The 13,491-nt window shown below is 34.6% G+C and overlaps 1 protein-coding gene and 1 long non-coding RNA gene across 2 annotated transcripts; both read left to right on the forward strand.

Annotated features, from left to right (window-relative positions):
- The first annotated feature begins 70 nt into the window (after window positions 1-70).
- LOC109112397 lies at window positions 71-3,216 on the forward strand. Its single transcript, XM_042766606.1, has 6 exons — window positions 71-184; window positions 400-693; window positions 775-1,074; window positions 1,962-2,261; window positions 2,611-2,694; window positions 2,975-3,216. Exons 1-6 carry the CDS (start codon window positions 130-132, stop codon window positions 3,127-3,129), a joined length of 1,188 nt encoding a protein of 395 aa, XP_042622540.1. The 5' UTR covers window positions 71-129; the 3' UTR covers window positions 3,130-3,216.
- Window positions 3,217-3,280: 64 nt separating this feature from the next.
- On the forward strand, window positions 3,281-10,404 carry LOC109087119. The gene is made up of 3 exons (XR_006161145.1): window positions 3,281-3,530; window positions 9,661-9,710; window positions 9,822-10,404. It is a non-coding gene; the product is annotated as an uncharacterized LOC109087119 (long non-coding RNA).
- Window positions 10,405-13,491: the final 3,087 nt, after the last annotated feature.

Consider the following 13,491-nt stretch of genomic DNA (forward strand, 5'->3'; position numbering starts at 1 on the left):
AGTGTGGTCTCATGATCATGTTCATCTTCTTCATAAAACGGACTGCACAAAGCATACAGTTTCCTGTGATCTGATGTGTTACTTCCTAATTCACTCATTTTGTGAGTCTCTATTCTCACTCTCGCTGTAATGGAGCTGTTCATCTTCATAGTGTTTCAGCTCCTGATGGAGGTTCAGTCTTACAGTAAGTGATCTCTGTTGTTTAATGATGATTAAATACTGTATGTCCACATTTGTAGTGAACAAAGTGTCATTGTCTAAAATATTGATCATTAGAGCTATAAGTGAACATACCTGATATTTGCAGTAAAATATTTTACTTATAATCAGCAGTTGTCTTATTTAGGTTTTTATAACCCCAAAATATGTAGTGATTGATCTGTTTTTGGGTTGTTTCAGAATCTCCTACTGTAAAAGTATCTCCAGATGTCATAAGAGAGTCCAGCTCAGTGAAGATCAGCTGTGAGACTCCAGCAGATGTTAGAGTGAATCAGTGTTATTTCTACACAAACAGAGAAGAGAAGAATATAAAAGTCAGTTCATCATCTGAGCTTGAGCTCACTGGTGTTGAAGTGCTCAGATGGGCAGGTGTAAAATCACCTGAATCAATCTACATTAACTGTTACTACTCAGTAAATGAACAAGGCATCAATAAACCGTCATCTCATTCTCCTGCCACAGTGACGGTTCTAGGTGAGATATTTCACTGCTGTTCTTCTGTCTTAGAAACTGTTACTGCTGTTTTTGATAACTGAATCATTTGTCTTCAAACAGATTCACTTGAGAAACCCTTCATCAGTGTTAGTGGAGATGATGACCAGCTCAGCATATCATGTGAAATACCACTTTCAGTCAGAGCTGATTTCAACTGTAGTCTCTACACTGAGGATGATGTTCTTCTGTATCAACATGTCTCTCAGTGGAATCAGTCTGGAAAGAATCTTTGTATGTTTTATGTAAGTCGTAGTGAACTCTTGACACGATCAGTGAACAGCAGACAACTGTTCTGTGTTTATTCACTCAAGACTGAACCTGAGATCAGATCACCACACAGTGACACATACACCTTCAGAGGTGAGTTATCACTATTATGATTTTTTCATGAGCACATTTAACGATTAGAGATGCCTGGATAATTCTGTAGCCAGATTTATTATGTAGGATATTATGAAATCTTGGAGGACGATTGATCAAAAAGAGAAATCCAGTCATTATATAGATCAGTGTCTCAGACACCGAATCAGTAATCTGTTAACTCTACTTACTGAGAATAACTTGTAGGTCCTTTTCAGACAAGTACTAACCACAGTGTGACTTTGATAAGTGAACAATCTGATACATTTAGACAGGAAGGAAGGGCTGTTTGAGCTAAACATGATCATAGTTGAGATCTCATACAGCCAGACTATGACTGACAAATCTATGGTAACTCATTTTTAAAATGTAATCCATGAGAGGAGAAACTGAACAAAAAGTGATTTGTGTTTTTTTTTTGTAAAATATTAAATATTTCAAAATGTTCTTTATAAGTTCTTCTCAATATGTTCTGCATTACCTTTTTAATTGTGACTACAAAAAAAAAAAAAAAAAAAAAAAAAAAAAAAAAAAAACCTTGAAATCAGAAGTATTTTAAAGTAACTATGCTCTATATAAGCTCTTCATGTGCCATACTGATAATGACTTGATTATGATTTTTACACAGCAGCAATAAAATGAACAGGATGCAAATAAAGAGCCATTGCTCAGTGATCGAGAGTTAGTTTTCATGAATGTCAATCAATATTAAAAGTGTTGCTAAGCTATTGTTGTATAAATTTTTGTATCTAATACCATCAAACACAGAATTCAACAAATTTTACATTACAAAAGAACTGAAGGTTAAGGTTTTTGCAACTTTCTGAAGAGTCACATGTTTCTAATCTGAGATCTCTCTAAACACATTATAATTTTTTGTTCATTAGATCTTCCTCAGGCCAAGTTGAGAGCGTCTGCTTCAGTTATTCTGGAAACAGACACAGTTGAGCTGAGCTGTGAGAATACTGAAGATCTGAAGATGGAGAAGTGTTTCTTCAACATAAATGAAAGAGAAAGTAACTCAAAACACAGCTCATCATGTCAGCTCTCACTCACTGGATCTCAGATCAGTGTTTGGTCTGGAGGTCAGAATTCATCTGTGAGAATAAGCTGCTTCTACACTGTGAATTTGTCACAAGCTCAAAAACCATCTGCTCACTCTGATCCAGTGACAGTAACAGTAAACAGTGAGTCTGTTAATATACTCATGTGAACCAATATAGAGGTGATGACAACAAACATCAACAAAATGTAACATATGCTATTTTTCATATTTGAAGGACCTGTACCTTCAACAAAAAAACTTTGATATAAAGATTGCAAATCATGCAAATTTACCCTGATAATGTAATAATATAATAAATATAATAATGTAAACTGACTCCCTGTAATTCTGATAAATTGTCTCTGCAGTTTCAACACCAACCATTGAACATTTTTTTTATTGGTACAATGTTTAGTTCAGAACAATATAAAGAAATATATGTATGCCAGTGTTTGGTTTGTTAAATACAACTTGAGATGTTCTCACTGCAGTTTCAACATCAATATCCCCTCAAAAAACTTCACAACTGGACACTGTCATTTCCTCATCTGAAACCCCAGTGTACTGCACAACAGGTAACTTACTGCATCTTTTCCATATATAAGGACCATATATAAGGAAAATTCTTCTTTTTATGCAACTTCATCAAATACTGAAACACTGCTGTATAAAATCCTTATTATGCATCAGTCAAGTGTGATTTTATTTGAGGTCTTTTCTGATGCTGATTGTCCTCATGTTTACATTTCAGTGGTCCATACTATTGTCAGGTGGACTAATGTATCTACAGTAACCATATTAAACATCATAATACACATGTACATGGATTAAAGTGTTGATTTTTTTTTGACACAGATCTATGGTTTATAGTGCTGGTTTTTACTTGTGTTGCTGTCATTTTGTCTGGAGTCATGGGACTCATCTGTCTCTGCGTGTTTGCATGTAAGTATTTCAATGTCAGTTTATTTATAAAACAACAGATAGTCAGCCAAAGTGATGTACAGGAATAAAAACTGACTATATAATACTGATTCTCATTGTTTTCTAGATAAAAAAAATAAGAAAACGGTAAGTTTTATATTCATTCAATTTAGTAGTAGGCCTATATGTTTGTTAGTACTCTATATTGTAGTCCAGGAGCTGTATGTGTAAATGTTTAACTTCTTATTTGATATACTGTATGCATGTATGAAAAATCTATAAAACCTGATGTGCCCAGTCAAGGAATTGGTATGGTGAGTGTCACCATAATATTAACAATAAATACTTATATTAAACCATAATTAATACAAAATTTTTTAAAGGGACTTGACCTTAACTACTGATTATGTTATTAAGAGCTGTTTTGGACCTGCAAAGGCATATTCTCTGGTCACTTCTGTATCAGCCACATCTCAGCCCATGTCTGAAGGTACCTGAAGGTAGCTAATTGGGGTGGGCGATATGGCAAAAATATAATATCATGATATTAATGGCAATAAACATAAAATTTCACAAGAGCAATTTTTGAAGGGGACACAAATAGTACAGCTAAAATTGTACTTGTAAGGAAAAAAATACACAGAAGAAAGCCTTACTACTATTAGTGTAATGGAGATGGCGACAGTGGTCATGTCCATTGTAGACATTACTGTCCGTCAAGCAGGTAAAGTTATTATTGCTAACAGCGCACTCATCGAAAAATACATTGGCAACATCTGTATTAAAGAGAAAATAATCACTTCATCTGATTTTTAAGTGAATAAAATAGCTTTGGCAGCCTTACTTACTGGAGTTACACAACTATTGACTTTGTTCTGGCTCACCGGCCGTGTATGTGTGTGCGTAGGTGATGTAGGGTTGCCAGGTTTTCAAAACAAAACCCGCCCAGTTGCTACTCAAAACTAGCCCAAAACTAGCCCAATCACGTTTCGGTGGGGTTCCCCCTGTAAAATTTGCATGCATTATTGGGGTCGCCTGTCTCCCCCAACCCCCCTGGGATTTCTGCCTATGTGTAAATATAAACCTTGTGTGTTTTTGACAGTCTTAGCACAATCAGACGCAAAAGATAACTTAGTCCAGTAATCAGGCAGGCTTTTTAGTGTGCATGGCAGGAAAGGACGCAAATTAAATGTTTAACAGCAAGGCTAGCACATGCAAATAATGTACTTTTCGAATAAGTGCAGTGTCCCATGAGTTTTAACATTTGATGTGAATCTATGTTGCGTTGTATAGTATAAGACAGAGGCGCCAGACCTGCAACTGATAGAACATGCACTTCAGCACGATACTACAATATTTCTTCAAAAGCAGATCGTGAAGACATTTTAATCATACACAATCAAAAATCATGATTTCACACAACCCTAGTTGCTAACCAAAATCACCAACTGATCTAAATTTATAAATGCTGTGCAGTCCACATTTTTTTAGAAACTGGTACTAAACCCACTTCCCCTTTCAAGTCATCAGCAGATCAGCATAATTAGCCACATCTTCTCTTAAAGGAACAGTTCACACTAAATTGAAAATCATTTACTGTAAACTTCTTATAGAAGTAGTCCATTCAACTTGAGCTCATATGAAAGTCTTTCCCCTTTGTTGTGTAGATTGCTGCAATTACATATTTTCGCAGGCGAGCCCAGAAGTCAGCATCACCCTCATTTCCTCTACAAAAACCCAATAAAAATTTCCATTGGCTTTTAGATTATTGCAGAAAATAAGCTCTATTACCAACAAAAGTTTGATTCTTACACATTTTGTTCCACCATGTTTGCATGACTTCTGACCAGGGACGCCGCTACACCCCCAGTAAAATATAACTGATGATCCTTGACATATACCAACCTGAAAATATTTTTCTCTGATAATATTTCAGCAATCAAGTCATGTTTTCTCTATCCACTGTTTAGAATCACAACTAGTCGCGCCAGATGTACGAATGAATTAGATAGACTTTTGTTTATATAATATGTCCTTATTATTCCAAATAATGTAGTGGTGTGGAGAAAAGTTGTGTTTGAAAATCAAATTCCACGACTGAAAAGCTTGTCGATGAAATGCAGAAAGCATCACTGGTATTTTGTTGATGTAAAAGTTACAAACAAGAAAAAAATGTATGCCACCCAGATTGGATAAAAGATGACAGGGAATAATATTCCAAATAGAGGTTGGATATTTAACAAATTGTCTAATCCAGTTGACTTTAAATGTATTGTTTAGTGTAGTAAAGTCCAGTAAGTTGAGGCCACCATTATCATATGAGTTAGCCGGGATATACCTTCTGCTTTGGAAATCAAAACTCTTCCTTTTAATGATAAATCTCTTGAAAGCCACTGATTTAATTTCCTTTGAATAACAGAAAAAATTTAATAAACTTCTGTTCTGTTGATTCTTATTTACTATAATTCCTAGGTATTTGACTTCTGTTTTGACTGGAATGTTACAATAAGATGCCACTAAACATTCTTTAACCCGCCATAATCAGAGTCACACTTCTTTACATTTAAATAGACACCAGATGCTTTAGAAAACTCCTCTATTACATTAATTGGGACTGGGATTTGGTTTTCATTTCAGAGAAAAAGGGTGGTATCATCAGCTAACTGCTTTATAATAAGTTCTCTATCATTAATAGACATACCTTTAATTGTGCTGGTTTTAATATGATTTGCTAGGAGTTGACTAATTATCAAAAATAAATATGGAGAAACAGGGCAACCCTGTCTAATCCCTCTAGACAAGTTAAATCTACTAGAAGTACCACCAAACAATTTAATGGAACTGTTACAATTCTTATAAAGGGTTTTAATTGCATTAGTAAAGAAATTTCCAAAACCAAATTTTATAAGAGAATTAAAAATAAACTGATGCTCTACGGAGTCAAAAGTCTTACAAAAATCAAGAAAAAGAATAAAACCATTATCTATATTAAATTCTGGATAATCCAAAATATCTAATACTAATCTTATATTGTTTGTAATATGCCTATTTCTCATGAATCCAGATTGTGTTTCTTCTATAATTGAATCTAGCACAGATTTCAGTATTTTGCGAAGATCAGGGCAAATAGTTTATAATCATTGTTTAAACTAATTGGACGCCAATTATCCAGAGAAAATAGATCCTTTTTTGGTTTGGGAATTAATGTGATTAACCCTTGAGTTAAGGTGGGAGGAAGACACTGATTAATAACACTTTCATTAAACATTTTTAGCAAAAAAGGGGCCAAATCATCTGCAAGTAGCTTATAAAATTCTCCAGTCAAACCATCCGTGCCTGGAGATTTATTACTTTTCAAATTATTAATTGCCTTTATCACTTCTTCAACAGAGATATGCATATCACAAAATTCTCTTTCATTTTTGTCAATAGTTTTTACCTCTATAGAGCTCAAAAAAGCATCAGATATAGATGGAGATTAATTAGAAGTATATATTTTCTTATAAAATTCACAGCAGTAATTAGAAATTAGTTTATGGTCTTTTGTAACAATCCCATTCACATTTAATGTACTTAAGTTATTATTAATATGGTGTCTCTCCAAATTAAAGAAGTATTGTGAATTTTGCTCGCCTTCCTCAAGCCAACGTCTCCTTTATCGAACAAACGCACCTTCAGCTTTACTTCTATAAAGTTCATCTAGTTTGATTTGCAGATCAGATAATAATCTTTTTCTTCATTTAATAAACTGTCTGGACAGTTATTTGTTAATTTAGTAATTTCAACAATAATGGCGGTTTCTTCAGCTCTTTTATATTTTGCTAATTGGCTGCCAAATTTCCTTAAATATTTAGTGACCTCAAATTTCAGAAGTTCCCAATTTGACAAAAAAAAAAACCTCCTTGTTAGCTTTACCCCAGAATTGGCATATCAATCTAGATACCTCTCTTTTTACTTCATCATACATTAACAATGAATTGTTGAGTTTCCAGTATGCCCCATTATTGAAACAACTTGTATTAGATAATTTAATATTAATACTTATAGCTTTATGGTCTGTTAATGGGGTAGAAGCAATATCAACTACCACATTATCTATATTAAATTTCTCGGACACTAACCAAAAGTCAATTCTGGACTGACTGGACCCTGTTTTATTGCTCCAGGTAAATGACTTATGTGGAAATTTGGTTCTCCAAATATCTATGAGATTGAATTTATCCATGAAATTTCTAAGATTACTGTTATTTATGTTAGATCGACCTGGTGGCCATTTATCAATTGTTCCATCCAATACGATATTAAAATCTCCTCCAACTAATACAGTGGCAGTTCAGCATCCTGCACAGGCGGTTTGCACCATCGATTCTAACGCATCACTCCGTGTATTGATAAGATTAGCGAGTGTCAAGGTTATTTCATCAGTATTAGAATTCCCTGTTTTCACGTTGGTAAAAGTTGGCTTTTTCGCAAGTGGAGGTTTAGTCTGAGTTACAGGGTATGGCGGAAATTCGTCTTCATCTTCTGCCATATGCTTATCTCGAATCTAACCACTTTCGTAGCCATGGTCGTTATTAGCAAGCACGTGTAAATTGGTTTTTCTGAGTCACTGGTTCTCTTTTGTGCAGGTTTGTTTGAAAAATATATCTTACAAACCAAAACGTACACAATTATGCTGATAGCTACGTTAATTACTTTCCTTAGAAAAGTTTGGTGCTGAGAGCTCGAAACCTCTGACTATTAACACCGCCATCTTGTCAGTCCTCTCGTTAACTAGTTAATCTGTTAATGTGAAGAGATGCATTAGTAAATGTGTAAGTTAACATTAACAAAATATTAAGTAATCCTGAACAGTGGAGTTGTTCATTGTTAGTTCATGTTAACTAATGCATTAACTAACGTTAACTAATACAACCTTATTGTAAAGTGTTACCGTTGCATCATATTTCTTAGTGTTTGAGGATTTTCATCAATCACACACTATTTTGTTGAGTTTCTGATTTCAATGGCCGAACAAAAGGCCTTAGTCAATGCTGGAATGCCGGTGTTTTGTTCAGTGCACGTGCCCACTGACTTAATTCTGCTTTCTCACGAATTCTCTCATCATAAACAACATAGTGCAGATTTACATACGATACAAGTAAGATTCGTTTATCATAAAGTGTAGACTGATTCAGTGATTATAATCAGAGTTTTTTGGGAGAGCTTAACTCACGCTAGACTTTTTTTTTTTTTTTGATGATAATGTAAATGTTCTTTGCTCGCCTTCTCTGTAATTTATACACCACTTGAATAACCATGGAAATGAAAGCATTATAATCAGAAACTTACAATATTTTTTATTACATTGTCATTAAGTTAAATACAAATTCTTTCTTATGACATGACACCCATATCTGGTACTTGCCTATAAAGATGGGTTTATAATGTGTGGAGTTAATAGTCAAGTCAAGTCACCTTTATTTATATAGCGCTTTATACAAAAAAGATTGTCAAAGCAACTGAACAACATTAATTAGGAAAACAGTGTGTCAGTAATGCAAAATGACAGTTAAAGGCAGTTCATCATTGAATTCAGTGATGTGATTCAGATCTGTCTCTGCGGCTCATCTAGTTGTCCTGGTCTCAGCTGTCTTTCAGGGCTGTAGAGGTCCTCTCTAGGTGCTGACCCACCGTCTGGTCTGGATACGTACTGGATCTGGGTGACTGCAGGACCCTCTGATCTGAATACAGACTGGATCTGGTGGCTACGGTGACTTCTGAATAAGAGAGAAACGGACTAATATTAGCGTAGATGCCATTCTTCTAACGATGTAGCAAGGACATCGGGTGTTATGGGAAGTGTTCCTGGTTCCGGATTACCTAATTAATGAAGCCTAAAAATCTTAAATTAAAAAGGAGTGTCAAAATATGGGCACATTTTTTTTAAATGGGGGGCCTGTGCCCCAGTAGACTACTGATGAAAGGATTGAAATACCCCTGCTTCCGACAAATCTTTATTTAAAAAACATTTTCTCTGAAAGTCTGAGTTAGAGTAGATTGCAAGAGCACGATTATAAATACAATGAGGATGTAAAAGCAGATTAATGACTACTCATTAGTCTGCTTTACATCCTCATTGTATTTATTTTTGTTTACCTGTCTGATGTGTCTTTAAGATACATAAAACTTGTTTTAAAAAAATAAATATCACAAAGGTGTATTATGCTATATTACTGCTGTATTGTACAGTATATTGTACAATAACACGAAAAAAAAAAAAAATAAAAAAAATAACTCACAGACCTTATTTCAGTCATCTACCAAAACCCATTCAAAAAAACCCACTGACTTCAGGACGACAGAATCAAGTGCTAAAATGTTAAAGGTTGGAATACACTGCATGACTTTTGCTTAATTTTTGTAAGTGTATGATCATTTTTCAATTTGCGTCTATGATTCCATCCAATCTGAGGATATCAAATGTTATTTTGAGCTGATTTTAGAATACATATTGCTTTCGTTTATCATGCGTCTCCTAGCAACAAGGCATGTGTTTCTGCGTTTTTATGCGTTTCAAGTTCAACGCAAGGTCAACACATTTTTTAAAGTGGTCTGACTGTTTCTGCATTGCATTACAGATGTCCTGGTCAATAAAAAACAGAAACAGGGAAATACAGAGAAAAATGAGGTATGTTTGAACACTGTCACACCCCAAGCCCACATCACCGTCCATCATCAACAGAATACTAACACATTCAATCTTGCATGTGTTTTCTGTCTTTCTTTCTTCTTTCTTAAGAATGTTTATCACCTGTACTCCACAATCCCTGACAAACCAGTTCACTCAAACACAGAAGATCACATGTACAGTTTGGTGAACATGCACTGATGAATCTCATGTCTGTGTTTATTATGTACAACCACTATACTGTAAATAAAAAATCTTCACTTGCAGATGAATAAGTGTCCTATTTTCATTATTCAGTGCATGGTGCGGAATATAGCAACTTCAGTCTGTGGCAAGGCCCACTCCAATACCAAGAACAGCTAATTGAGCATTCAATAAAGGCTGAACTTTCTGAAGTAATCGTAAACCTTTTGAACTAGAATTTTTTTTTCTCCTTACTGTTCTGTATTACTCAAGGTATATATATATTTAGTCTATTAGTTTTTCATAGTCCATCATGTGTCTATAGCTTCTAGTGCCACAAAACCCAGTCAATTACATCAGAGATGAAAGAGAATAGTGACTCGCATCCTGTTTTAGTGAATCATTCATTCCAGTGTGTTTTTGTTTGAAACACAAACTGAATCGCAGGTCAAAGCATCCATTAAATACTCTTTATTAAAAAAAAAAAAAAAAAAAAAAAAGGTTCTTTATTGGTGTCGATTTGTTGCATGAAAAACATTTAATGGAAACTGTCCATTGCACAAAAGGTTCTTTATAGTGGAAAAAGGTTCTTTAGATTTTTAAAATGTTCTTTACACCAAGAAAAAATTTTTTATTTTAAGAACTGTTCACTGAAATGTTATTTGGGGAACAAAAATGGAACCTTTATTTTTAAGAGTGAAGTGAACTGACTCTCGTTGGATGATGCCAACCAGTGTTTTGCGAGCAAAGTTTAGATGGTTGACGACTCTAATCAAAGTGACATAGAGTCATACATAAGGCATGATGGAGTCTGTTATTATTGTTATTATCAAACAAAACATATGTGCACTCTTAGCACACTGATTGCTAACATTGCAAGCGTAATTTCAACATATTCATAATTTCAAGTTGTTGAAATGTATGTCTGCTGAGTGTTTTAATCATGGATGCTCACAGAAGAAGCATTTGTTTTTTATTTTTATTTTGGTGTGTTTAGTAATTCTGAACAGATCCATATAGTAGCATATGCAGTCAAGGCAAGGCGACTAGTATAGTAGTCTTTTGGCATTTCCATAATCTCCTGTTTTGTATGGCACCTTCACTTGTGTTTATTTGCATATAACAGCTCTAAACAAATGTACAATTTTTGTTCCTCAATTTTTATTCTGTTGCACTGTATACATACATGAATTATGAAAATCTATTTTTTTCCATCATTGTGTTTAAAGTCATAAACTGTTGAGATCAGTGAACAGCAGACAGCTGATCTGTGTTTATCCACTCAAGACTGAACCTGAGATCAGATCATCACACAGTGACACAATCACCATCATTATCAGTTTGAGCACATTTAATGATTAGAGACGCATAGACATAAAGGTTAGAATGTACAGCTGGTATATTCCATTCCCAAACCCTATCTCTATACACAACCTTCACAGAAACAAAGTGTCCCCACAAGGTCACATATTACTGGTATTGCCATCCAACATAGTGTTTACCAGGACCACACACACACTTTAAACGTAAACTAAGTTAAATAGCTTATAATATGAAAATAAATTAAATATTAAAAAATAATTACTTTTTTTTTTATTTGCTTTGCAAATAACACAAGTGTTCTTGTTCAAAGATTGCATTTGTGTGTGTATGGTCCTGCCTGGTAAACCCTACATTTCACAAGGATGGAAATAACATTAATTTTTAACAGTGTGGGGACATTTTTGGGTGACACACTGAAGAGATACCGGATTTTATGCCAGTTACATAAATTAGGTAATGTAAGTGTATTTTCTAATGTGGCATCTGTAGCCTGGGTTACTGTAATTATTTCACCAACAAGGGTGATTTGAAACCTATCTTGCATTGATTGTTTGCTATTAAATGAACTGACTGGTAAAATGACTAAACTAAAATAAGATCATACTGTAACATATCTGAACATTCATTAAAACAACTATGTGTTTTTTCTCTGTATTTCTACTTCTGTATTATATTGCATTATTTAATTTTGTTTTTCTTATATTAGTGTTATATTTCATACTGTGTAATTCCTATGTATGTCTGCACTATCTGCACTATGTCTGTACTTTGTTCTGCACTGAAAGCTCCTGTCGCCAACACAAATTCCTTGTGTGTGTAAACGGGGCCGTAGCTGGGGATTGCAAGGCCAAATAAACAAATGTAACAATGTTTAAGTTTTTTCAAGGTTGCAGGTGTCCAGGTACAGAAACTGAATAATCAAATGTAAATAGCATTGCATAGTCTTCAAAGTATAAATTAAACATTATTTAAGATTAATTTTTGTTAAAACTACAAAGTAATTCAGTAAAGAGCAGTAAATGATTTTCTCCCATTTAATTTATTGAATTAACATTAAGGACACTGACAGCAGCTAGTAAATTAGGTCCTGTCACTTTAAGAGATAATACATCTGTAAGGATAAAAGAAACTGAGATACTATGATCTCCTGAGAAACAGACAATACAAACATACACGGGCATCTACGAGACACCCCACAGAGTGGAAGTGCAGGAGACCTCCTTCCCTTCTGGCCATTTGTTTCATTTTAAATCCCTTCACCCATGCTTCCTTCTGCTCAATCTGCTCAAAATGATTACATGAAAATGTCAATGCAAGTGAACTAACAGTCATGTCTGGTATCATTTGAAATGTCTCAGTGCAACTGGTACAATGGTCTCAATCTTACAAAAGTAGATTAAAAGATAATACAGATCCTAAGAGTTAAGAGATATTTTGCTTACTGTAATGGGAGTGCCCCTTCCCATGGTCCTCCATGTAAATTATCTTCTGTAAATTACCCTTTGAGTTGTAAACCACTCAGGTTTGGGACCGGAGTTAATGCAAATTCCAATTGTTAGTTCCTGTCTCCATCTCAGGGGATGTTTGTCTTGGTCTGAGGTATTTAAAGGATTGCAGCAAAAGGATCAGGGCGATTCTGTAGCCAGAAATCCCGTAGTGTGGTGTGTGTCTCTGCACTCCATACTATGTATTTTCCTGAAGTCAGATATGCATCCTTTACTCTTAGATTTATCCTTGAGAATTTGATGTCTTGTATTGATTTGATAACTTGAATTGGCATAATACACATTTACCTGACTGATAATAAATTGTTACATTTGATTCTATTCTGTTTTACTCTGTAATTATTGACTCTAGTAGATTACACAGTATCCTTGTTACCGCATTTCCTGCATTAGGTTAGTAACGGACTAAAGTTCAGTTGATGGAGCATAGGGCACATCAATTGTATCTTTAGAGATCTGGCTAACACTTGGTATTAGTTCAAGTGTACTTAGATTGTAAGGGCTTATAGGGAATTTTCGTTTAGGTCAACTGGATGTTGTTCGACCATCCTAAATAGGGTGAGCCTAACCTCTGTTTACTGTAATATTACTCTAGCTAAGTGTACATGGGGAAACCATGACATGACCCTACCAAAACTACTATCAGGGAAAGTTATGTTGGTCGGCTTATATCTATAGTAGTGGTCGTGACCTCTGACTAGAAATAATGTTGCTTTATTCAAGTGTGTACAAATCTATGGGGGCTTATTAAAAGTACTTTTAGAATGAAC

This window comes from Cyprinus carpio, chromosome A11 (genome assembly GCF_018340385.1).
Source record: "Cyprinus carpio isolate SPL01 chromosome A11, ASM1834038v1, whole genome shotgun sequence".
Classification (NCBI taxonomy): Eukaryota; Metazoa; Chordata; class Actinopteri; order Cypriniformes; family Cyprinidae; genus Cyprinus; species Cyprinus carpio.